At 40.1% G+C, this 26583-nt stretch overlaps 1 protein-coding gene across 2 annotated transcripts; it reads right to left on the reverse strand.

The window, feature by feature from the left end:
• Positions 1 to 10704: 10704 nt before the first annotated feature.
• Positions 10705 to 15172, reverse strand: HJV (hemojuvelin BMP co-receptor). 2 transcript variants are annotated; one of them, XM_010999713.3, is made up of 4 exons: positions 15005 to 15172; positions 13515 to 13701; positions 12448 to 13127; positions 10705 to 11960 (listed from the first exon to the last, which is right to left on the reverse strand). In XM_010999713.3, the coding sequence occupies exons 2-4, from the start codon at positions 13609 to 13611 to the stop codon at positions 11337 to 11339; spliced, it is 1401 nt and encodes a 466-aa protein (XP_010998015.3). In that variant the 5' UTR covers positions 13612 to 13701; positions 15005 to 15172; the 3' UTR covers positions 10705 to 11336. The 2 variants fall into 2 exon arrangements, with proteins under 2 accessions (XP_010998015.3, XP_064333750.1); XM_064477680.1 differs by lacking the exon at positions 13515 to 13701 and having other exon boundaries at positions 13062 to 13127.
• Positions 15173 to 26583: the final 11411 nt, after the last annotated feature.

Genomic DNA, 26583 nt, shown 5'->3' on the forward strand with positions numbered 1-26583 from the left:
CGGACCTCTGTTTAAAAAAACAAACAAACCCCCTCAAATGGCTGTGTGTGAAGGAAAAGAGAACTTGTCACAAAATTTTAACCTGTCTTCAGCACTGGAAAGCGAGTACGTGCGCCTGATTGGCCTCCTCCCTCCCTTTCTAGCCCCCGGGGCCGGGGCCGCATGCGGGGCTGCGTGCGGGGCCGCGCGGTCCCTCAGCCCCTGAGCCCTCCGCGCTGTTCTCGGTCCTCTGGAGCGGAAATAGTGAGGGCGCGTCCACATCCTGTTGCTTATCCCCTTCGTCTGAAGAGATCAGTCCCTACCTGCAAAGCTGGGGAACACTCTGTTCATGTTGCCCGAGTTACCTCATTACCTCTTCAATAAAGTGTGTTCTTTTGGCTCTGAGTCTCGCTCCCTCCCGGCTTCTCCAGGAAAGGGGGAAAAAGAGGCATGCTTCACTCTTCCCTTTTTTCCTGAGCTACTTGGACTCTTTCTAGTCTTCGGCCCCGCTCCAACTTAACTAAATCAAAGATACATCCCTAAATCTGCTGCGCACACTCCTCACAGCCTTTAAGTTAGTTGTAAGCAGGAGAGTTACTTTGTAACCAGTGTCAGTGGAAAGATGGCCGTGTTCCTGTCTGAAGGGAGCACTTCGCTGTCTGTGAAAAGTTGGTGTGTGTGTGTGTGTGTGTGTGTGTGTGTGTGTGTGTGTGTGTTTTACCTAAGCTGTTTAGAAATTGGTAAAGACAGGAAAGTCACTAGCACACGGTAAGTTCAAGCTAAAAGAGACCCTGACTCCTCGTCCTGTGCTGTCATTTGGCTCCCTGTCAGATGGGTTTTTCCTTAGCTAGCCATGAGATGCCTTAGCAGCTGGCTCCTGAGAAATTCTTCTTAAATGCAGTAAGAAAAACTTGTGTGCAGAGATACAGGGATTCTTCTCCCTTTTCATTGATTCCTGAGCCCCTCCCGTGTCTGTGCTGGAGATTGTTACCTCATTTCTTGTGCTGGAAAGAAGAAGACAATGTTCCCAAGATTGAGATGGGGAAGTAAATAAGAAGCATTAGTTATACAGAAATCCTACCCTCTCAGCAAGAAGAAGCCTGTTCATTGCACTTTCACACACACACACACACACACACACACCCCTAACCTCCAGGAACAAATGAGGGAACATTTTGATCCTTACCATGCGTAGGTTTGAGGTGGCACCCTGTTCAAGAAAGTTAACCAATAAGTCTTGAATTGTTTTCAGTTGGTCAACAATACTGATTGAAATATCTAGAGCAGGAAAGGTGGGGCTCTCACTAAAGTCATTTTTAAAATTCCATTTGTGGCTTCTGGGAGAATGGGAGAACTTTTTGTTTGATAGGTATGAAAATGTACATAAATATGAAATAACAAAATGTTTATCAAAAATACATGAGTCAGTATTGTGAAACAGTGTGTAACATGTAACTACCTAGGTTTTGAGGGACTGGAAGAAGAGGTGAGTACAATAGATCAGGGTGGTGATGATTTGGGACATCTTAGAGAAAACAGAATGCTGATAGTTACTTGGGCACCTATGAAGTACTGACTTTTTGAGTTTTAAAAATTATTAGTGCAGTTCTCTCTTGCTCTAAGTTCCTCTCTTGGGCTCTAGTTTCTTCTTCCTTTCCCATTTTGCAAAACTTGGTGCAGACCACTTGTTTGCTCTGTGCTACGCCTGGGTTCCCTTAAATGCCAAAAAATGATTTCCCTTTGGCAGCAGCAGCAGCTGCCTACCGGGCCTGTAGCCAAGGCATGTTCTGAAATGGAGTCCTCCTGGACAGAGTTGTTTACAACCTTTCACCTTATAGCCTGGTATTCTGATAAAAATGGGCCTTCTGATTCTTCTTGCTCAGTTCTTGGGTCAAAGGAAGAAAAAAGTCTTGTAAGCCGTTGTCCTGAAAACACAGCACAAACGCCCGTGGAGTGCAGGGGAGAAAGAGGGCAGGTCCAGTAGAAATAGCAGAGGGCGAAGTCCAGGAGCCTTGTAAGTTAGATTGCCTTTATCTGCTCTTCTCCACCGTCTTCAATCCCAGTGGCAATGGGAAACCCAGTGGTGACTGTTGTTTGCTTTACTGGAGGTGGTTGAGTAAAGCCAGAGCTTTCAGGGAGGGAAGTGCCTTCAGCACTGTTGCCGGTCAGAGACAGGGAGCTAGCGGCAGACCTCTGGCCTGCGGAGCGTTTAGGACGCCAAGGACTCAAGGTTCCTAATAACCCCTTTCTTTGTCCTTTTAATCATTACTGTCATCACCACTCTGTAAACTTCCCCTTTACTCTTGTCACCAGGTTCCATTTTTCCCCAGGGAATATGATTTTAGAGAAAAATAAAGGTCTGAAAGGCAGTGTGGAATTTGAGACTGACCAACTTTGTGTATGCCTCCAAGTCACGGATAAATAAGAACTTAGAGTTCAAAGTGACTTTTTTGCTATTTATCGAACACTTACACAGGTCCTTTACATAATTATCTCAATAGTATTTTATTTATAGATTCATCTGTCATCTTGTTCCAGAAAGGATTTAAGGTTAAATTAATTCGTTTAATTCTCACAATAACCCTGTGACTCAGGGTTGGGTTGGTTAAGTCAGGCTCAGAGGGTTAAGTAATTTGCCTGCAGTCACAGATTTTGTAAATAGAGCAAGATCTTGAACCCAGGTCTGTCTGATCTAAAGTACATACTATTTCTAATATATTGTCATGCCACTCAATGCTTTAACATTTGGTATCTTGTTCGATCTTCATTGTAAAGGATTCAGAGCAAGACTCATAAAATTTTAGAGTTGAAGGGGATTCTAGTAGTCTTTTAAAAAAATGTATTCTCTTATTTTAGTTAAGTGACTTTCTCTAGGACATGCAGCTAGTAACTGGTGCAGCCACTTTCCAAACCCAAAATTCTTAATACTTCATCTAGAGTTCCTTGTCTCTGGTTTGCTTTGTGAGAGTTCTTTTTTTTTAGTTTAGCTTTAATTGCTAAAAATAGTTCATCTGAACAGATTGGTAAGTGCCAGGAGTAAGGGGTGGACAAAACGGGTGAAAGGAGTCAAAATGTACAAAACTTCCAGATGTAAAATAAAGAAGTCATGGGAATGTCATGTACAGCATGGTGGCTATAGTTAAAAATACTATACTGCATACATGAAAGTTACTAAGAGAGTAGATTTTAAAACTTCTCATCACAAGAAAAAAAATCTGTAACTATAAATGGTAGCAGTTGTTAACTGGACTTATTGTGGTGATCATTTCTCAATATATTCAAATATTGAATCATATGGTACACTTAAAACTAATATAATGTTGTATGTCAATTATACCTCAATTTTAAAAAGAACCTCATCAGGAAGCCCATGTTTCATGTTTGTTGGGGTCTATTTTTCTACTATGTTGAAGAAAGAATGGAGTTCCAGGAGTTGCCCAATTTAGAGGGCAACTTTAGAAAGATGGGGAGAGGAGGAAAATTAATTTGTTCAGAATTATTGTAGACTCATTTAAGATATTTCTTTTACAAAAATTACTTATTTTATTGAAGTACCATCAGTTACAACGTGTCAGTTTCTGGTGTACAATGTCCTAGTCATGCACATATATACATATATTCGTTTTCATATTCTTTTTCATTAAAGGTTATTATAAGATATTGAACATAGTTCCTGTGCTATACAGCAGAAAAAATTTTTTAAATCTATTTTTATATATAGTGCTAACATTTGTAAATCTCAAACTCCCAAATTTATCTATTCCCACCCCTTTCCCCTGGTAACCATAAGATTGTTTACTCTGTCTACAAGTCTTTCTGTTTTGTAGGTAAGTTCAGTGTCCTTTTTTTCTTTTCTTTTTCTAGATTCCACATATGTAAGATATTTCTTAAAGTTGCTTTACTATATAAAAAATTTATTTCCCTTCTCATGCTATCACCCCATATGTTTCCTTTACTGTGAAATTTCTTAAAACGATAAGAAATACCAACTTTTTCTTTCGACTAAACTCGCCCCTTTGTAGTCTGGCTTCTACTATCACTGAAATAGTTTCCTTTAAGGTTTCCAGAGGAATCCAGAGTGGTGTTTTAAGCCTTATTTCCCTTGACTCCTGTATAATTTGAAAACTGCCATCTTCTTAAAATATAAATATCTATCTTGACTTTTGGACTTTATCCTGTTCTCCCTTGCTGCGTTTTTCTCTACCCCCTGAAAGCTTTTCTCAGGGGCTTGTCCTTGGCTCTCTCCTTTTCTTTCTTTAAGCTTTGCTGTTCAGTTTGCCTGTCTGCACATCATTTGTGGAAAATCTCCAGCCTGTCTCCAGAGCTCCAGCTGGCATCTCAGATTCAACTTGTCCAGGGTGGAGTTCAGAACTTTCCCCCTGAGGTCAAACTCAGTTCTCCTTGTTTCTTTTAATAGGACCATTATATATTCCCTCACTTTCAAGGCATAAAATCCAGGAAATGCCTTTCCGTTCCTCCTTTCTGACATTCCCCACATCCAATCAATTGCTAGATTCTGTGGAGGCCATCTTTCCAGTGTTTCTAGAATCTCTTATTATTCCACTGCCACCACTCTGGTTCATGTCCCTGTTACTTTTGCCTAGATTATTTTAATAGCTTTTAACTGATCTTTCTGCTATAATCTATAGACCACAACTAGAATAATCTAACACAATTAAGTTCTGTCTGTTCCCATGATGTTCCCAAACCCATTGCTTACTGAATCAAATTCAAGTGCTTCCACGTAGCATTTAACACCGTCACATATTGAAGCCAAACTTTCCAGTCTTGTTTCCCACTGTGTCCTCAAATATGTACCCTACACCTCCGCCAAGCCTGAGTACTCAGTGTTCCCGTGATGCGTACTTCTCTGCCTTTGCTTAGCTTTTGTCTCTGTCTGGAATGCCTGACTGTCCTCCCCAACTCTGCATTTTGAAATCCTTCCCACTCTTCAGTAGACAGCCAAGTGTCTTTTCTGCTATGAAAGCTTTCTTGATTCCTAATCCCCTCATCTCTTACCTTGCAACCAAACAGGATTTCATTTTCTTCTGAATACTCCATTGCATGTTTATGGTTCTCACATGGAACTTACTTGTAAATTTCCTTTTCTCGCCTATGTAATGAATTCCTAGAGAGCAAGAATTGTGTCCTTTTTAATCTTTGAATCCTTCGTAGCGTACATTTTGTAGAGTACATTTTGTAGAGAAAATAGGTTATTAAATATAAATTGAATTGGTAGATTGGAATATGTTTCTGGAGAAGAATATGTCACTAATTCAGAACTAGTATTATATCTTTTTTTTTTAAAGTTTATTTTGAAAGATTTTTGAAAAAAAAAAACATAGCCAAGAATTTCGATTCCACACAGGAGACAGAAGCAATGCCAGGAGGGCTCGGGTGTCTTCCTCGTATTGTTTCTTACTAGTGTTAGACTTTAAACTTCAACCTTAGCTCCTTCTGCTATAATGTAACATATAACCAGTCCCTTCTCAAAGCCTATGGCCCAGTTATGGATGAGAGCAAGGGTGGTGAGGCGGTGAGAGGTGGCGGTTTGTTTTTTTATGAGGGAAATTTGGACTGTGTTGATATTTATAACCATGAGAGAGATGGGACATTTTGTGCTTAACCCAGCTTCCCCTTTTCTGAGAAATTCTTTCTTAACACAATTCAGAAATCCAGTTGGCTCAGCCCTGCCACCCTGTGGGTAAATTGAAGTACTGTTGAGATCCTTAGTCCAAGAATTGTCTTAAACACAGGGAAGCTTTTCTGAGACCTGAAACTTGATCCCGACCAGTCCCCTCAGGGAAAAAGATGATTCTTTGATCACAAGAAGAAGGAGCAGAGGAAGGAATATGGTGGTCATAACTGAGAGGAAGAAATTACACATGAAGACAGTGTTCTGTTTTTTATCCAGACTGACATTTAACAATACTTTCCTTGTTAATAGCATTTTATAAGTGTGCACAGAGCTAAATATACATGTGCATTATAAAACAATTGCACAAACATTTGATTCTCACTAGACAGGCAGGCGGAAATTTTATAGAAAGGAGTATTGTGATTCAGAGAGCTCAGGTGACTTGCCTAAGTTCTCACAACTAGGACAAAATTCATCTGATTTATGCTTCAAAGATCTTTCCACAAAACCATCTCTGATCCTTAAAAAAATGTCGTCTCCTTTGTAAAGATTTCTCTGATTTCTACAAGCAGATTTAATTGTCACATTCTTTGTATTCCTAACGCCATGCTGGACATACTTTTATATAGTATGAATATTGATAATTTATCTGTTTATCTGTCTGTTCCTTGACACTAAACTGAGCTCCCCAAAGGTAGAAACCATGTTGCCTTGTGGCCTGGCATAGACTAGATGCTTCAAAAAGTGTAAAGAAGGGACAAAGTCAATCCGTAGGATTATTTTAGCCTGAGTAGCTAACGTGTAGCATATCTAGCCCATCCCATGGCTCATCCTTTTGGCCTTGGTCTCTTCTCCAGCACTGATGGTACATCATCCCCAGTCTGTAGGCTTGGTTGTGGTACATGTAGTGACCTCCATAAAGAGAAAATTAAACCATGGCAGACCCTTTCTGTTTCAGGTATTATAGTTTCAGCAAAGGACCTTTCAGTTTTTTGCTGGGATGAGGTGGGGTGGAGGGCAGGATGAAGAGACATTAATTTTTTAAAAATCTGACTTAACCAGTTCCTGAGAGGTAGAAATAGAATAAAAGTACTGTATCAAAGGCCTATTATACAAAACCCTTGATATTAAAAATAATAGTTCTTTGAACATGGAAACAACCTAAATGTCCATCAACAGATGACTGGGATAAGAAGCTGTGGTGTATATATATACAATGGAATACTACTCAGCCATAAAAAAGCATGCAGCAACATGGATGGACTTGGAGATCGTCATTCTAAGTGAAGTAAACCAGAAAGAGAAAGAAAAATACCATATGATATCACTTATATGTGGAATCTTAAAAAAAGACACAAATGAACTTATATATAAAACAAACAGACTCACAGACATAGTAAATAATCTTATGGTTACAGGGAAGGGGGTTGGGAATGGATAAATTAGGAGTTTGGGATTTGCAAATATTAACTAATGTATATAAAATAGGTAAGCAGTAAGTTTCTACTGTATAGCACAGGGAACTATATTCAATATCTTGTAGTAACCTATAATGAAAAAGAATATGAAAAGGAATATATGTATGTGTATGTATGACTGAAACATTATGCCATACACCAGAAACTGACACATTGTAAACTGACTGTACTTAAATTAAAAATATGTGTGTGTGTATATATATATATATATATATATATATATATATATATATATTCTTTGAATCAGTAGCAAAGAATGATTCCAAAATAGCCCTGCAGTGGAGGCAGAACCCTGTTATCTTTCCTGACTTCTCTTTCACTTTCTCAAAGCCCACCCTCCATTCACACACAGATTTTTATCTCAGGAAACCTATGTAACTTATTTACATAGTAAATTTGGTTTGGGAGTAGGCAGAAAAATTGGAGAATTTCAATTTTATTTTCTAATGTTCTTTCCCTTTCTTAGTGTTGGTGCAGCTTCTTGGCACTGATTTTGAGAACTGTAATTACTGGACTGTGGAAATTATCTCTGCTCCCTTGAGAAGAAATGTGGGAAGGAACCTTCCATGAAGAACACCCGGTGGGGTGAAGTGGATAAGGAGGAGGTTGGGTGGATCTGGGAAATGGGTTAAGGTGGCCATAAGTATAAGAAGTTAAGGGGAAAGGCTGAAGACTGGCCAAAGTGGAAATGTCATCTCTTTTTAAAATCAAAATAATGTAACAAAATATAGTTAAAATCACACAATATTTAAAGCTTACACACACAAAAACAGCAGTCATCAGTTCCCTCTACTGAGATAATCTCTTCCAATTATTTCAGCTTTCTCATCTGATGTTTACTTCATATTTGTAAATTATATATTTCTCCTTTTATTTCTTAATGTAGAAATATTAGACAGTAAGTCGGATATTAAGCATCTTATATCACATTGTATCCCTACCTTCCCTTCCCTCTTACCTTATCCTCCCAATAGAGTTATCATCACAATTTTGGCCATATCAGTAGTCATATCAGTAGTCAGTGCTGACATGATTATTACTGTGTAAATAACATCAATTGTGGAGCCAAGCAGTGTATTTTGATTGTTTCATGTTCAAACAACCCTTTGTTGTGAAATTATAATTAAGTAATTTATTATGCACCTGTCTTCAGCTTATTTCTGAAATGACAGTTCTGTTAAGTTCTTACTAATGTTTTCTCTCAAATGGTCAACATATCAGATAATCAAAGAAATTAATTTTCTTTTTTTCTGGAGACTTGCCCCACCTCCACTGAGTAATTCTTTTTGGTCACCAGCGCCACCTTGCTGACTATTGGTGGAGTGGAAAGACAAAACTACGAGGCACAGAGTTGGTGTTTTTAAACCAGAAAATGTCCTTTCTATGGTCTCTGACCTTGCGAATGACAAGCTGGAGGAAGGAATAAGGTCCTTGTGTTAAGGGTAGAAGAGAGGGTTTAAAATAGTTAAATGTCCTCTCCCTTTGCCCTGTCATCCTCTTCTTCTGCCTATTCTGTTGTATGAATTTGCCACAATTCATGTATCCATTCACCTGTTGATGGACATTGGGTTGTTTCCAGTTTTCAATTTTGGGTTATTATGGACAAAACTGTTACGAACATTTGTATGCAAGTCTTGGTGCAGACACATTATCATTTCTCTTGGCTCAGTACTTAGAGGTAGACTGTTTCGATTGTATGCTAAGGGTATACTTAACTTTTAAAGAAACTGCCAAACCATTTTACAAAGCAGTTGTACTATTTTGCATTCCCACCAGTAGCATGTGAGAGCTTCACAATTTGCCAACACTTACTTAATATGGTCAATCTTTTTTTTTTTTGTCAGTCTTTTTAATTTTAGCTATCCTTGTGGGTGTGTTGTGTTTTCTCATTGTGGTTTTAATTTGATTTGCATTTCCATAATGAATAATTATGTTGGGCATCTTTTCGTGTGTTTATTTTGAGTTACCCATTTTTAAATAGTCCATTAGTAATAGGGTTAACCCTAAGTTAGGGCAAAGGAAGCAGTGTTACATGACAGGTGCCATAAAAGAATCTACTCACCAACTGGCTATGAAATTCTTCTTAAGTTACTTGAAATTCCCACCTGAGGCATAAAGGTACATGCTCTTTTGAGCTGAGAGAACCCATATAAGGAGCAGTTTCTAAAAAAGATGTTTTGAATTGAAATGCCTAAGTTATCTGTAAGTGAAGACAGCAATGGGTATGCTTCCTCCCATTTTCTTCCATTAGAACAGCTTGTTTTCTAGATTAGCTAAAGGTCATTTTTATAAAGTACAGAGACTGTGCTTTGAGGGAATGGCAGAGTGGCTGGGGTCCTTGGAGAAAGTGGAAAGGCAGGAATAGGGGATAAAGAATTGCAAAAGAAATTTGAAATAGCAGACCAGACAGGACATCCTGTCTGGTAAGCCCTGGCCGGTGCCTGTATGTGTTCTGGAGGAGTATAGTCAGGTGGGTGAGACCGAGAGGAGAGGGAGGAGATAGGGTAAATGCACAAATGTATCGGAGGGTGGGGGCAGGCCCCAGGGAATGGAGTGCCTGAAGGGGAGACTGACACCAGAAACAGGGAAGATGCTGAATGTTAATGTTACCCTCTTCATAGTTTAGTTCCGAGGAGCACTATTACTTTAAAACATCTTGGGCTAGAACAGCTTCTGTTTTCAGTCTTCTCTTCGACCAGCTAGATCCCTTTAATTTGGGGCCTTTCCCCCTCTTTCCTCAGCTCTGTCTTTTGGGTTCCATGTGACAGAAGAAGAAAGTAGCTTTTGTGGTGGCGGCCACTGCATGCAACTCCCCTTCCCTGCGCGGCTCCGCAACCAAAATCTTCAGTGGCTGCTCCCCGGACAGTACAGTGCCGTGGGTAAGGGCCCAGGCCCTGGAGCCCCACTGCCTGGGTTCAGTTTCTGGCTCTCCCGTTTATTAGCTGTGTGACTGTGGGCAAGTGGCTTAATCATCCTGTACCTCAGTTTCCTTATCTAAAAATAGAGATAATCTGACCTTCTTTAAAGAGTTGTGAGGATTAAGTGAATTAATAATTTAAAAGTGTTTAGAACATGGGCTGGCAGGTTATAAGCTCTTGATAATGTTAGCTATTAATTGAATTTAAACTCCTTGGCCCCTCTTTCAAGGCACTTTATAATCCGGCCTCTGCCCGTCTACCCGTCTGTCTCATTATTTCTTGTCTACTTCATTTGAGTTTTGCTGGTTTCCTCACTGAATCATGAATCTATGCATAGTTCCACATGGCTTCCATTGCCTGGAAGGTCCTTAATTCAATTCCTACCCAGTCTTCAAAGATCACTTCAAATCCCATGTCCTCTATTACCTCTTATTACCAATTATTTCTTGAGTTCGCATCAATCATCTTCCCATTTGAGTTCATAGTGCCACAGAATTTAGTGAATAATTACACACTCATCACTCCTTCATATGAAACCGTTTTTGTCTCCCTAATAGCCTGTAAACTTCCTGAGTGCAGAAGCAATGTCTGATACTTCTGAGCTCTGTTTCAGTGGAGTGAACACCTTGCCTTTATTCCATTTCAAGTGTCTGTAAAGAGATTCAATGCAGGCAACAGAGGAGGATGTGGATAATTTATAGCTTTAATAACAAATTAATTAGGGGTGGGGATGATAGCTTCCTTCCTGTCTGTGGCACTCTCCAAAGACAGAGATTCCCTTCCCCAAAGGTCCGGACAACCCCTGCTTCATTTGTGAACCAAGAAAGCAGAACACATCTTACCCACATAAGCTTATCAAACAGACTCTTGCCCCTGTCATTTCCTCTTCTTTCCATCTTCCAAGAGAAAATATTAGATTTTGAGTTTCTGATGGGTTATGATCATGTCTTTCTCTTTCAGTTCTTCCCTGTTGAAAGTCTCAACCCTTAATTTTTCTACTGATCATCAGGACCCTTATAACCTCTAAGCTTGTAGGGGTGATCTCAGGAGTAGATGGACTGGAACAATTTGCTTATTATAAACAAGACTGGGAAAATTGGTGAAGAACCCCTACAGAGGTCTGGAATGCAGAAACCTTGCCCAGAATCCTTATTCTGTGATCATTTCAAGCCTGAACTGCAGCCTTACCTTACTCCAGATAAATGTCATTGTTTCATGTGTCTTCTAGTCCCCCACTGTTTCCTTCAGTGATTCTTTATGTTCTTCCTTGTCAATCTCTATCCCCAAATCATTTCTAAGCCAGTCACAGGATTGCTAGCCTAGTTATTGAGTGCAAAGCCACAGAACAAAGAGCCCAGAAAGGAGTGGGGCTAGGAGGGTTGCTGAGAAAAGAGGAACCCCCGCATCTGAGGGGAAGAGATGCAATTTTTCCAAGTCTGGCAGGAAGGCTCGGGCGTCCTCCAGAGCTGCCTGAGCTGCCACAGTAAAGTTGGGGTCACCAGAGATTAAAACATCAAAGACACAGGAATGGAAGTAAACGTCTTCAACTGGTAGCCCTTCCTTGCACAGCTGTCTGGCGGTATCAATGGTGATAGCTCCCCGACGACTGCGCTCTGAACGAGAAAGTCGCTGGCTTGGAGGGCATCCCCCAACACAGAGCTGCAGGTCCTGCTCAGCTGAGAAGGCCCTGGCCACATCCTCAGCTACTCTGATGGAGAAGGAGAGCTGCTTAGCTGTCTGCCGAATGATTATAGTTGTGCCAATATAGGCAGCTTGGATCTCCACATGGCTCCCAGGGTTAGCAGTTCGAATGGATAAACTTGAGCCCCCAGGTCTGTCACCTCCGTTGATAGATCCATCTTCAAAGGCTGCAGGAAGATTGTCCACCTCAGCCTGGTAGACCTTCTGATCGATGCATTCCTGCATGTTCTTAAATATAATGGTGAGCTGTGAGGGCAAGAGGGAAAACAGCTTATTTGGGGCGCTGTGCATCCCCCTCCACTTATCAGGCCTCATTACCTATGCAGGGATCTGATCCCAGCAGAGATGCAAGGCTTGTCATGGTCCTCACAATTCGATCCCTTCTTTATGTTCCAGTATTGCCTCAACCCTGCTCCACCCCTCTCTCCTTTTTGGTCTCAATTTCAGAGACTCCCACAGGAGAAGAAGCTCCCCTTCTGTAACTCCTCAACCCAGGGCTCAGCTTCCCTCTCCCCAACTTCCTCTTCAGTGTTTTCTGCTTTGGAGCAAAATTCCCACCGAGGGGAAGTGATTTACTGGAGCAAGTGTTGGGTGGGAGGGAGTGATTCAAGATGTGGAAGTAGTCGAGGAGGAAAGGGAATAGGGAGCATTGCTATGAAACAGTGGGAATGGCATGGGAGAGGTACCCGGGGGTGACCATGAGAGGGTCTGGAGGAGCAGCTGAGTCCCTGACCTTCCGGGTGGTGGTGGCGTTGGCCCCCGATGCCACGGGGGAGCTGGTGGCCTGGACAAAAAGAAAGTCATTATCCAGCAAGGGCCAGGCTCCTTGGACACGACACGTGTGAAAGTGGTGGTGGAAGCTGCGCACGTGGGGGTCCCCGAAGGAGGCGCAGTGCAGGAAGCCTGGGGGCCGACCGTGCAGCCGGGAAAACCGGCCTTCATAGTCACAGGGGTCAGGGGCTGGAGGGCCAGAGGACCTGACCGGGCCGGCGCCCGGCAGGGCGGGGCCTCGGGGCGGGGGAGGGGCGGTGGGGCCCTGGCGGGAGCAGTTGTGCTGGATCATCAGGTCTTCGATGCCGTGCACCGCAGAGTGGAAGGCAAGGTCCCCGCGGCAGGTGCGGGCCGTGCGCCGAGTGCAGAGTGCGTAGGAGCGGAGGGCTCGACAGAGGCCGCTGGAGCCCACCCCTCCACCCCGGCCTCCTCCTCCTCCTCCTCCTCCTCCTCCTCCTCCTCCTCCGCCTCCTCCTCCGCCTCCTCCTCCTCCTCCTCCTCCTCCTCCTCCTCCTCCTCCTCCTCCTCCTCCTCCTCCTCCTCCTCCTCCTCGGAAGGCTCCAGGCGAACCCCCACCTCTAAGGCTCAGGGTGGACGATACATACTCAGCATTGCAGCGGAGGATCTTGCATTGAGAATGAGCTGAGGACGGAAGGGAGACAGGATTGTGAGATGGTCCCCAGGTCCCTGCTCTATCATGACTCTCCCAGATCCCATCAGGGAATGCAGCCGTTCCTAAAACCCAGCTGAGAGCCCTCCCCGGCCCCCAGCCCCCAGCCTCCGAGCCCTGTTCGCGTTCAGTCTTGCTGAAAACGTGCAAGCCCTGCTATATCTCTCCTGCTTGTTGACCGGGGCTTCCCAGCGCCCTTCCCAAGCCGGGTGGGACATAAAATACACCCATCTGAGAGTGGGGCAAGTGACTGCGGCGCCTCTGCACCCACCTCTTCTCACTCACACATGCTGGCATGCCACCCCTACATAACAGTCTACCCTCTAGATTCCCCAAACCCTTCCCTAACCCTTCCTTACCATGTCCACAGAGGAGCAGCAGGAGAGTGAGAGTGCTTAGAGTTGGGGGATTGCCATGGGGGGACCAGGCACTAGGGGACTGGCCTGGGTCCCCCATACCTAGCCCGCCAGGTCCCCCCAGGCTCCGGTTCTTTCCAGCTGATGACCCTCCTACCTAGGGAATTTTGACCGGACGTCCTGTAAGGGACTGAAAAAAGAAATTTGGCTGGGCATGGGGAAAGAGAAGAGTTGAAGACTGTTCAGAATGATGTGAAGAGAATCTGGTGCGATCAAGAAAAAGATAAGTAGACTGAAGTTCGGGGAGAATGGGGCTCTCCAAACTGGAAGTGCCTGTTAAGCCTTTGTGCCCTGCTCTTGTGGCCACTTTCCGGTCCCTTATGCAATACCCCTAGGTGGGGGCGGAAGAAAGGTTGAGTGGACTCAGGGAGGCAGAGAGGCAGAGTCCACTGTATTGCCCCATTCTGAGCTACCACACAGCAGAAATGGCAAAAAAAAAAAAAAAAAAAAAAAAGAAAGAAAGAAAAAAAAAGAGGAATCATGTGGATAGATCAGTGCGCTCCTCAGTAGAATTAGGATCTGAAAATACTTCAGAAACATGCCTCTTATTTGCCCCTCTCCATTAGGAGGGGAGACCTCTAGGGGTCATTCATTTCTTTTCCTCCTTTGTGTCAGAATTTTAAGCAAGAAGGAGTTAGGGTGGTAGACCCACCCCCTCTCTAGAACATCAATATTCAAATGAAAAGGGAACCAGTCTCTTTTATTTACTCTAGAGAGCTGCAGTTACAATCCCTCTCTCTCGTGGAATAATGGGATGCAAACCAAGCATGCAGATCAATATTTGTTTGTTGTGAGTCAACAGTTCTTATAGTTTTCCAAACCCGACTGCAGAACCACTCCTTCCATTAATCTTCACTTTGCAAGTTTAGAAGTTTTCAGTCTTGATGAGGACGGGGCTTGGGGAGGGGCTATCTCCTTTTGCCAAACTACCCTCTCCTGGGGTAAGGATATGACTGAGAGACAGTCATGCAGAAGGGAGAATAGAATGATGGGACCAGAGTTGTGGGGAGAAGTCATTTACAACAAGGAGTAGCGCCCACCCTTGGAAGTCCAATGTGAAGGGCACTGCTAAGTGGGGGCAGGGTAGAAGGGTATCAGTGACTAATCATCTGAGGCTAAATTTCGCGTTGGTGAGAAAACCACAGAATAGGAGATGTGGGCAGCTCCTCCTGGAGAAGGAGACTTCATCAGAAGTCTTGAGGTAACAAGGTAAGGAGAACTAAGACTCTCAGGAGAGAGAGGGGGTTTAAACTTCTAATGGCCAGAAGCCAGAAGGAAATAAGACGGAAGAAGAAATGGAGATTGGGGCAACTTGGTAGGGAAGAGATCCTAGCTTTTGCACCAGAGACATCCAAGTAAGTGTCATAATTTTATGAAGGTCTAACTTCAATCCAAAAGCTTATTAAAGGAATTGTAATTTCATTTTGACTTACTGTTTCCAGAGGTCAGACATTAGTCTGATATCCAATTCTCCAGCCATGACTGTCTACTCTGTCCATCAGCTCCAGCCAGGGGATCCCCCGTCTCGTTCTTCATGTCTCCCCCAGTTCCCCGGACCGGCTGCAATCTCACTGAGGTCAGGGAACCAGAGAAGGTCTGGTGTGGGGGGATGGGGGAGTATATGGCTGGCCGGAGTGCTGGACAGCTGAGCAGGGGAGGGAGGTGGCTACTGAGTTGACTGTTTTAAAAATAGCTAAGTCCAAAATTCCAGGAAGGTTGGTGGGGGTAGGGTGTGGGAATAGGGGGACTGGGGAGGGCAGGAGGATTAGAAAGAATATGGAGTATAGGGTGCCAAGTGGGGGAGGTAGGGCAGAAATATGATAAGCAAATCAGATATCCAATTCAAGCTTATATAGTTCTAGTCACTGCCTACTCCAGGCAGCCCTCCAGCATTGTCAATAATGAGCTCCTGGCCTTTAAAAATTAGAGTGAACAGTTGTGTGACTTTTGTTCACCACCCTCATCCCTGCTGTATTGAATACTGTATTTAGTTTCTACAGAGCATATCTAGGAGGTAGCTGAATTTAAATAAGGTCCATAGCAGAGGTATTTCACAGCCCCTCCCCACTCTTTGCAGAGTATTTCAGAAGGACTAAAGAAGCCAGCTGTCTAGAGAAGAAATCTGAGCTCTGAGTTGTTTAGGATGAGGGTTTATTTCACTCTACCAGCTCAGATCCTTGCAGCTGTCTGTCCCCCTGCCTTCTCCATTTTCATTCCCTTCATTTATGTAGCAATTCCTCTTCCCAAACATACACACAAAAATATAACCTCCTGAGCTGCTGGAGGAGGAGGCTAGCAAAGGCAAAGAGACAGGCAGGGATACTAACCACTGTACCAACGAGGAGCTGTTAGCAAAGGCAAAGAGGTGAAGCAGGGATGGGGATAGAATTTTTTGAAGGATATCAATCCATAGAGGAGAGGAACTTAGGGAGATAAACTGAGGGAAAAAAAGAGATTCAGAAAGATACGTTTATGGAGTAACATAATCTTGTGACCTTTCAAGACAGTGGAAGGTAGTGATGTCCTGTTTTTGCAGCCGTAGGCATCAGACATCCTCATCTCTTAGTACTTGCCAAGTGAAATTGACACAAAGGCTGATTTCAAATAGTGTCCCTAAGGCATCTATCTGCATTAACTGACTCCACATTTAATTCAGAATCCGGAGGCCTACACAGTACTCTTCTCTTTGTTACACATATTATCTGGAAAATTTAGCTTTTCTCTCCACCACGTGAAACCATATCACAAGGGCTTTTACTACAAAAATGTAAAATGACCCAAACCAAACTATCCAAGTGACTTTAAAACACAGCAATTTGACCATGGCATCCCAAGTGGGATATAGTCTGAGAATAAAGAGGAGTGCAAAAATATTTTAAAGCGGTCATATTGTTGGTGGTAGTGTTGGTATTGTTATTCTGAAAGCATTGTAGGGGTATTGTGGGATAAAACAAATGAGTCTTTATGAAACAGGATTTTTGATGTGGAAGAAAAAGATAACAGATTTATGATGGATGAAATTAAGTAAAAACTCTATAATTCTGAATTTAAATTGGAAGTATAAGTCATAGTTACACTTTTATATATAACATATACTTAAAGTTTATAAAGACCTCATGGTGTATTTTATCTGAAAACATTCCCTAACTTTATCCTGAAAAGGCCTAGAAACAATAAGCCAGTAGCAATGAACACCCTTGTGTCCAATTTGAGTTATCTAAATACCATTTGCACTAAAAAAATTCCTTGGAGAAATGGCTGATTTCAGATATGGGACAGGAATTGTCCAAAGCAAGCAAGTGTTCAAAGACTATGACTATTGTATCAAAAGGCTTAGAAGCAACTAGAATAGTTCCCACTGGCCAAAGATGGGACAATTTGAGTGTCAAAATAGATGCTATCTGCAATAGACCTAAACATATTAGATATGCTTAAATCTGTGATTTCACAATGATACTTAAAAATAAAAACCTCATTGGTCATTGTTGGAGAATGATATGGGAACAACTCATTATTTTGAAACTGGAAAGAATCAAGCATTTATCCTAGTTTTCCTGGGGGAACTGAAGATGAGGGGAAATCTTCTCTTTATAGAAGTTTTCCAGCAAATAAATGAAGAAGGTATGGCATAATTACAATATCAACATTTTACAACTCGTAGTGAATTAATGTATCTAGGCAATGATAACAATAGCTGTTAACCATCACAAAAGGAGAAACAAACGTGTCTTCCTGATCATAGGTGAATACCCAGTTCTGCCTATGAAGTAGTCTTGCAAAAAAACCCTTCAGTCTGAGTCTTATCAACCACTAGTCTAGAACTTACTATCTATTTACAAGACACGTGGGAGGCATCAAGTGATGCTTCAGAGATGCAAATCCAGACTGTGGGAATACTCTTTAGAACAAGTGACCTGGGTTCTTCAACTAATAAATTGGAAAAAAAAAAAAAAAAGAAGAAGAAGAAGAAGAAGAAAAGATGGAGAGGGAAACTATAGACTAAATACATTTAAAGAGACATCAAACAGTTGCAGAGTATGAACTTTGTTGGATTCTAATTCAGGAAAACAAAAACGAAATTATGAGATAGTTGGAGGAACTTGAATGTTGATGAACATTTACTGGATCCTTAATGATTTATAAGGAATTATTGTTAAAGTTGTTGGTGTGATAAATGGTATTTTTAAAAAAATAAGTGCTTGTCTTTTAGAGATACATCTTGAAATATTTTCAGATGAAAAGATATGATAGCTGGGGTTTGCTTCCAAATAATCCAAGATGAGGGAGAACCAGGTGGAGGTAATGATAAAATAAGATTGAAACTTGAATTGATAATTGTTGAAACTGGGTTATGGAGATACAGGAATTCATTATATAAGTCTCTTTCTTTCGGTAAATGTTTGAAAATACCCATAGTAAAATTTTAAAGAAGGAAGCCATCTGTGGGCTCTTTGAGATTATTGAAGAAATTTGACCAATATCTTGTCAAATCTCATCTATTTCCGAGGTAAAAAAGAATTGGATTTATTGCTGCAGCAAGGGAGAGAGTGCTGCAGTGGAATTGTGGGATCATTTCAGTAGGGGAAATTAGAATTTGCCTTTTGTAGAGACGAGGCTTCTGTTGGATGATTCTGAATGAGAGTTTAAAATAGTAAGGGCCAATTTTGGATTGAATATTGTCAAAAAGAAAGAGTATTTCAATGACTGGGTATCTAAATTTCTATCTAGGATGCAGAAAGATTAAAGAGGGTTTGGAGACAAAATTGGTTAAAATAACAAAAAAAGTAGCAACTACCCATGTTAAGAGGGAATGTTTGGACATTTTTGTGGTTGCAGAGTGGTCTTGTCTCTATTTAGTTCCAAACACAGTTGTGGTGTGGGTCTAATAAGCTGAGAGTTAATAATTGTCAACCTAGACTTCTACACTCAGCTAAAATATTATTCCAGAATTAAAAATGGGTAAAACATTTCAAATGATCCAAAACCTGAAGGAATTTACCACTAATAAATTCTAAATTCTAATTAAAATTACTGTTTAAGGGGGGAGGGTATAGTTCAAGTGGTAGAGTGCATGCTTAGCATGTATGAGGTCCTGGGTTCAATCCCCAGTACCTCCTCTAACAACAGATAAATAAGTAAACCTAATTTCCTCCCCCCACCAAAAGAAATAAAATACAAATTTTAAAAAATAAAGTTACTGTTTAAAATATTTACTACAGAAAGGATGGTTTTGAGCAAAGAAGAATGAATGAAGATGAGAGAGGGAATGGTAAACAAAGAGATAAATGTATCTAAATCTAAACAAAGAATTGCCGTATTTTAAAAATGACTGCTTAATGGCAGTGAAAAACACAATAATAACACATAAAACAGTAGAGGAATTATGATTAAAGCTGTCTTAGTTTCTCATATTGTTTTTGAGTGTCAAATTTGATTGGATTTATGCTTTAATAATTATGAATTGTGGGGGTAGGTACCAAAGTAACAAAAAAATAGAGTGTGTTATTTCTAAACCAAGAGGAGAAAAAAAAAAGGAATTAAAATAGCAAAATAAATATATATAATGGGGTACTACTCAGTCATAAAAAAGAATGAAATCTTGCAATTTGCAACAACATGGATTGACTTGGTGGGTATTATGCTAAGTGAAATAAGTCAGACAGAAAGACAAACACTGTATGATATCACTTATATGTGGAATCTAAGAAATACAACAAACTAGTGAATATAACAAAAAAGAAGCAGACTCAGATATAGAGAACAAACTAGTGGTTACCAGTGGGGAGAGGGAAGAGGGGAGCAGCAACATAGGGGTAGAGGATTAAGAGGTATAAGCTATTAAGTATAAAGTAAGCTACAAGGACATATTGTACAACATGGGGGAATAGCCATATTTTGTAATAGTATAAATGGAGTATAACCTTTAAAAATTGTGAATTGCTATGTTGTACAACAGTAACTTGTACAGCAACTATACTTCAATAAAAAAAGTAATATGGAAAAGTAACAAAATAAGGCTAAAACTTGATTATTCAAAAGAAGACAAGAAAGAAGGAGAAAAACAGAAGTATAAATCAAAACACAATGATAATATCATAATCCAAATTTAAAAATCAGGTAGTTCTCACTGCTCTGTAGAAAATGATTTTGGTGGGTGGAGGTATATACCTCAGTGGTAGAGCTCATGCATGAAGTCCTGGATTCAATCCCCACTACCTCCATTAAAAAGAAAGGAGGAAAGAAAGAACAAACGAACGAAAGAAAATGATTTTGGAAGTAGGGGAAGAGTGGAAGCAGAGTCAGCCATTCAGGACTGTGACTGTGGCCATGGAAACAATGAGAAATGGTCAGTCTTGTCTCAGGTAAAGCTACAGGACTTCCTGATGCTCTGATATTGTTCTTGAGACTAACTGTTACTACTTTTGACAATGCCTGTTTTTAGAAGTAGATAAGATTACTTCTCTCGTGATTCTTATAAAGCCTTAGTCTGTTTTCTCTTAGTCTATGGCTCTTGATAGGAAAAGTTCCTCTGCTCTTCTAGAAGATAGTCACTCACTCTTTGTTGCACACTCAGGATGATTCGGAGCATGGTTCAGGTCTTTTGATCTTTCCCATTCCATTTACAGACCTATCTCCCTTACCCCTTTGACGTCATTTATATTGTAGTTTTAAGTTACTACTTGCTCATTCAGTGTTCAGAATCTGTAAAGAAGCTGAAACAGGGAAGGTAGTGGAATGAGCTGGATAATTTGTATACTGTTTGTGCTGAGGTAAAAAAAAATCCCACCTGAGGGGCTGAGGGTGGAGCTATCTTTGAAAGCACAGACAAGGTTAGCTGACAGGAGATATGCAGCAAGAGGGTATTATGGTAGTTTTACAATAAGGGGGAAGTCTTGGAAATGGGTAGGGAGAATTGTCATGAGACAATAAAAACAGGTCTACCTTGGACAAGGCTAATCATGATACTAAAAGTAGTTTAAATAATAGCATTGCTGAACATCTGCTGGTGCCAGATACTATGCGGAGTGAGCTGCATGATGATATTTCTAATCCTTATTACAACCCTGAGAGGTAGATTTTTATCCCTATTTTACAGATAAGGAAGCTGAAGCTCAGAGGACCATCTTGCCCAAGGTTTGCCTAATTCAGGTCCAGATTAACCTGACGCAGAAGCCAATACTCTTTGCATTATAATGTCTTTTATAGGTTCAAAAGTGGCTGAGTTTAAAGTATGACAAGGGAAACAGAAAAAGTACAGATTTAGACAAGGATGTGCGAGAGTAGAACAGAGAAAACAACCCCTAGATCTTCAGATTAGAGTGCTGGCTAAGAGAATGGGCCCATCAGTAAGTGTAAGAACAGAAACAGCCTGGCATCCAGCTTTTATGTACCTAAGGAGTTCAACCGAATTCTAAAGTGTTTCACTCATTTAAACTACATAATTAAACCCCTAACTTCTAACAGTATGCTGGAAAAAAAATAGAAGACAGTAATTTCATAGCCTTTTATTTTGTGCCAATTAAAAAAAAAAAGAAAACAAGATACTTTTTCAAATTCTTTTCAGATAAACCCAGTGGTGGCCATTACAGTATTCAGTTGATATAGGTATAAGGGCCTATTTGATAAATTCACCATATAATAAAAGTTGCCCTTTTGGGCAGCTTGATATATTTCCTTTTAAGAAGCAGTGAGAATTATATAACTCATTTTCTTTCTCTTTTTGTTTTAACTGTTTAGAAACCCAAAAGGAAATATATGCTCAATTACAGTATTTATATTAGCTTGCGTTTTGCTATATATTTTGTCTTTTCTGTAGCTTTTGAATTTTCTGTTTTTAGGTTAGTTGTTTGTTATATTTTTTCTTGGTTACAAGTGAGGCTTTTTTTTTGCAGATTACTTCAAATTTAAATTAAAGTTAAAATAAAAGTAAATCAAATGTTTTTGAAAGTGTGAGTTTAAATTTAAATGAAATAAAAAGGCATTCTTTTTTTGTAGCTTGGAATTTTTCCATTTTACCCATTTGGAGCAACTATATAAAGACACATTCTTTATACCACCTTTATCCACACATTTGATTTTTTTTTTTATCAATTCCTGCAAAGGTGAAGAAAGCAGTGCTTGCAATTTCCTGTATTAAGATGAGAGTTCCCAAAATAAAATGTTTCTAAAATCAAAGACCGCCAGTGCAGAAAAAGATAGGTTTCCTTTTGTTGAACTTATTAGGATGTTGGCAGTGTCATTACTTGGGACTGAGAGTTTATAAATTAATGGTTCTTAACTTTTTTTGGATCACAAACTCCTTTTGTAAATCTAACAAGCAATAAGAGCCCTATCCTCAGAAAGATGCTCAAATACGTGTCCTTGACATTTTAACATAATTTCCTGGGGAAATATATACCTCTTACTAGAGTGTTAAAATAGACAAGAGGTGATTCTTCACTGTGATACTGCCAAATCCTAGCCACCACCTAGTCTGGGAGCCTTTACTGGGGACAGTGGTAAGAGCAAGGTAGACACTTGCTAAATTAACCTTGAGAAAGTCAGTCAATATGTAGCTCAAAGCAATAACGGAACCATAGGCAGATTCTTCTTTTCCAGCTCCAAGATTATTTTACATTGCCTTTGAAGCAAGTCTACTGTGGCCATCAAGCAGTTCTGAAAATCAAGTTGCTGAACACTATCCATTACAGTATATGTCCTATATTTTGTGTTGTGTTTTGTTTTGTTGTTTTTATACTGTTTTTATTTACTTTAAATTCCACCAAACATTGAGCTTAAGTATATGCTAGCCGTATGTTCAGATTTTTTAAATTGCACAATGTATTAAACAATTAGAGAAAATTTAAGAGGTGGTATAACTAGATATCTTTGCACATTTAGTGTCACAAGTATAGGGACAAGCCATGCACTTGGAGGAAAAACTTGTCCAGGAATAAACTGAGAGGTCCATGGTTGCTGACAGAATCTCCCCTTGACTTCAGACGAGACAAACCAACAAGTCTGTCAGTATACGAAAACCACTGAATTCAGGACAAACAGTAGCAACAGGATGGATAGTAAAGAATTAGCTTTTGTCGGTTCAGATTGGGGGTCTCAGTCTGTAGTGGGTAGGGCTGGCTGGAGGCTAGAAATGTCACAGCTCAAGTCTAGGATCTGTAGATTAGAACAGCAGCCTGGAGACAGAATGGTTAGTGCATTCTTCATAAAATCTCTGAGTTTTCAAACAAGTTCCTACGATGCTTTCCTCAAACAGGATTTTGTTTTGCTTTTTTGGTTTATATTCATTTCTATCTTGAGGTCTTATAGAGGCGAAAACTCACGGTTAACTATTTGGGTAGAACTCAATTCTGTTGCTGTAAAGTGTTTTTGTGTTTCATGCTTCTTTTGTGGTGCAACATCCTGACCACTTACCCTCAGGTGAAGAATTAAGCACACTATTAAAAAAAAAATTATTATTTTGATGGAGCCAGCCATCAGAAGTTCCTAATCTCCACGGGAGCTGCAGAGCTTCTAACATCTGGAAAAGGGATTATTTTCTTGATTGTAAAGGTGAATGTGAGTAACTGGTAAGTATGGAGCAGAGGCAGTGAAAGTAATAAAATTAAAAAAAAGGAGAGATTAGGGTTCAAAACATATTGAGGTGTGTCATAGGGACCTTGAGTGTAAAGCTGACTTCAGTGCTTCTAGTGGGGCCTTACTGACATTGTGGGAGGGGCAAAGTGGGAATGTCCTGCCCAGTCTGGTGCGTTTAGCATTCTTGCCTCCCCTCCCCTGTCAGGTGCCTTCAGCATCCCCAGCCAATGTAAAACTTTAAATGCCAGGAATTCTAATGCTGGCTTCGCTGGGGTGCTGCAGTCATGCTAATGCTTCTTCACTTCCTCTGGTGGAATTAATTGCACTTTTTCCCATTCCCAGGAAGAGACTACCTCTTCTCTAGCCCTAATCAATTCTAGTTTTTGTTTGTTTGCAAAATCTTCCTACTTTTTAAAATGAAACTTTTTTGTTTTTTTAAAATACACATAACAAAATTTACTATCTTAACCATTTTTAAGTGTACAGCCCAGTTGTATTAAGTATGTTCACATCGTTGTGCAACCAATCTCCAGAACTCTTTTCATCTTGCAAAACTGAGACTCTATCCATAAATATACATTAAACTTTTTATTTTGAGATAATTATATGAGGTAGGTATAGCTCGGTGGTAGAATGCATGGCTGGTTCAATCCTCAGAACCTACATAAACAAACAAACAAACCTAATTACCTTCTCCACATCAAAAAAAAAAAAAAAAAAAAAAAAGAGAGAGAGAGATAGAGAACTATAGCTTTACAAGCAGTTGAGCAGTTGTAAGAAATAATACAGGGAGATCCCAGGTACCCTTTATCCAGTTTCTCCCAATGGTAACACCATGCAAAATTATAGCACAATATTACAACCAAGATATTGGCACTGATACAGTCAAGATAAAGGACATTTCCATCACAAGGATCCCTCATACAACCACATTCATTTCCCTCCCATCTCCATCTCTACCTTAACATCTAATCCATTCGCCATTTCCATAATTTTGTCATTTTAAGGATGTTATATAAACAGTTTACGGTATGTAACCTTTGTGGATTAGCTTTTTTCACCCAGCATAATTCTCTGGAGATTCATCCAGGTTGTGTGTTTATCAATAGTTTGTTCCTTTTTATGGCTGAGTAGTATTCCATGTATCACAGTTTGTTTAATCATTCACCTATTGAAGGACATCTGCCTTGTTTCCAATTTTTGGCCTTCGTTAATAGATCTGCTGTAAACATCTGTGGACAGCATTTTGTATGAACATTAATTTTTATTTCTCTGGGATAAATGTCCAGGAGTGCAATGCTAGGTCATGTGAAAATTGCATAGTTAAAAAAATTAAACTGTTTTTAAAAAATGAACTTCTCCAGAGTAGCTGTACCATTCTACATCCCCACAAGCAGTGTATGAGTGATCTGGTTTCTCTGCATTATTCTCACCAGCATTTGAGGTTGTCATTATTTTTCATTTCAACCATTTTAATGGGTATGTAGTCATATCTAATTGTGGTTTCAATTTGTATTTCCCTAATGGCTAGTAATGCTGAACATCTTTTCATGTGCTTATTTGCTATCTGTTTATTCTCTTTGGGGAAATGTTCCTTCATGTCTTTTGACTGTTTTCTCATTGAATTTTTTTATACTGTTGAAGTAAAGAGTTCTTATGTATTCTAGACAACAGTTCTTTGTTGGGTGTGTGAATTACACATATTTTATCCCAATTAGCAGCTTGTCTTTTCAGCCTCATAACAGGTCTTTTGAAGAGCAAACAGTAAATTTTGATGAAGTCTACTTTATTGGTTTTTCCTTTTACTGATCATGGTTTTGGTATCAAATCTTTGTCTAGCCCTGGATCATGAAGAGATTTTTCTAAAAGTATTATACTTCCCATTAGGTTGGTGATCCGCTTTGAGTTAGTTTTTGTATAAGGTGTGAGACTTAGGTTGAGAGTTCTGTTTGTTAGCTTGCTTTTGGTTTTTGTTTGTTTGTTTGTCCATGGATGTCCAGTTTCTTCAGCAATGTAATTGGAAAAGCTGTTCTTTCTCCAATGAATTGCTTTTGAACCTTTGTAAAAAAAAAATGAGTTGGCATATTTGTACGAGTCTACTGCTGGGTTCTCTGTTCTGTTTCATTGATCTGTATATTTTTTCTTCTGCCAGTACCATACCCTCCTTTGTTGTTGTTGTTGTTGGAACATATAAATGCCTTTATTTTACACAATAGGATCATTCCAAACACAAGTTGTGCGAAGCAGTACCATACCATCTTGACTACTGTAGCCCTTTAATAAGTCTTGAAAATGGGAAGCTGATATCTCCCATTTAATTCTTCTTTTTCAGAATGTGTTTTAGCTATTCTAGTTCCTTTGCCTTTCCACATAAGTTTTAGAATAATTTTGTCTGTATTTACAAAAAAATCTTGCTCAGATTTCCCCTTTACTAATTTTCCAAATTGTAGTAAAGTACACATACCATAAAGTTCACGATTTTAACCATTTTAAAGTGTACATTTAGTACATTCAAAATTTTGTGCAACCATTACCACTGTCTAGTTCCAGAATGTTTTCATCACCCCAGAAGGAAGCCCTGTACCAAAGGAAGTCGTTCTCCACCCTCTGGCAATTATGGATCTGCTTTCTGTCTCTGTGGATTGGCCCATTCTGGACACTTTGTATAAATGGAATCATACAACATGTGACCTTTTATGTCTGGATTATTTCATTTAGCATAATGTTTTCGAGGTTCAACCAAATTGTAGCATATCAGTACTTCATCCCTTCTTATGTCCAAATAATATCCCAGTATATATACACACACACTACAGTTTGTTTAATCATTCACTCATTGATGGACGTTTGGGTTGTTTCTACCTTTTGACTGTTGTAAATAGCATGCTGCTATGGGTGGGCATGTGCAAGTATTTGGTATCTGCTTTCAGTTCTCTGGGATATATTTGGAGGAGTGAAATGACTGGTTTTGTTCTATATTTAACACATTGAGGAGCCACTAAACTGTTCTTCACAGCAGCTGCAACATTTTATATTCCTACCACCAGTGTATGAGGGTTCCGGTTTCACCTCATCCTCACCAACACTTGTTATTTTCCCTTTTAAAAATTATAGCCGTTCTGGAAAGTGTGAAGTGGTATCTTACTGTGTTACTGATTTGCATTTCCCTAGTGACTAATGGTACTGAGCATCTTTGCACGTACTTGCTGAATGAATGAATACCTTCTTTGGAGAAATTCTTTTCAAATCATTTGCTCATCTTTAAATTGAGTTGTTTGTCTTTTTGTTGTTGAGTTGTAGCCCTTTCATTCTTAAAGGGTACTTTCACTGGATATAGGAACCTGGGTTACTGTCTTCTTTCGGTGCTTGAAAAATTTTATGCCACTTCTTCTGGCCTCCATGTCTCTCATGAGAAATTTGCTGTCATTCAAATTGTTTA

The sequence above is a fragment of the Camelus dromedarius genome, chromosome 23, assembly GCF_036321535.1.
Source record: "Camelus dromedarius isolate mCamDro1 chromosome 23, mCamDro1.pat, whole genome shotgun sequence".
Classification (NCBI taxonomy): domain Eukaryota; kingdom Metazoa; phylum Chordata; class Mammalia; order Artiodactyla; family Camelidae; genus Camelus; species Camelus dromedarius.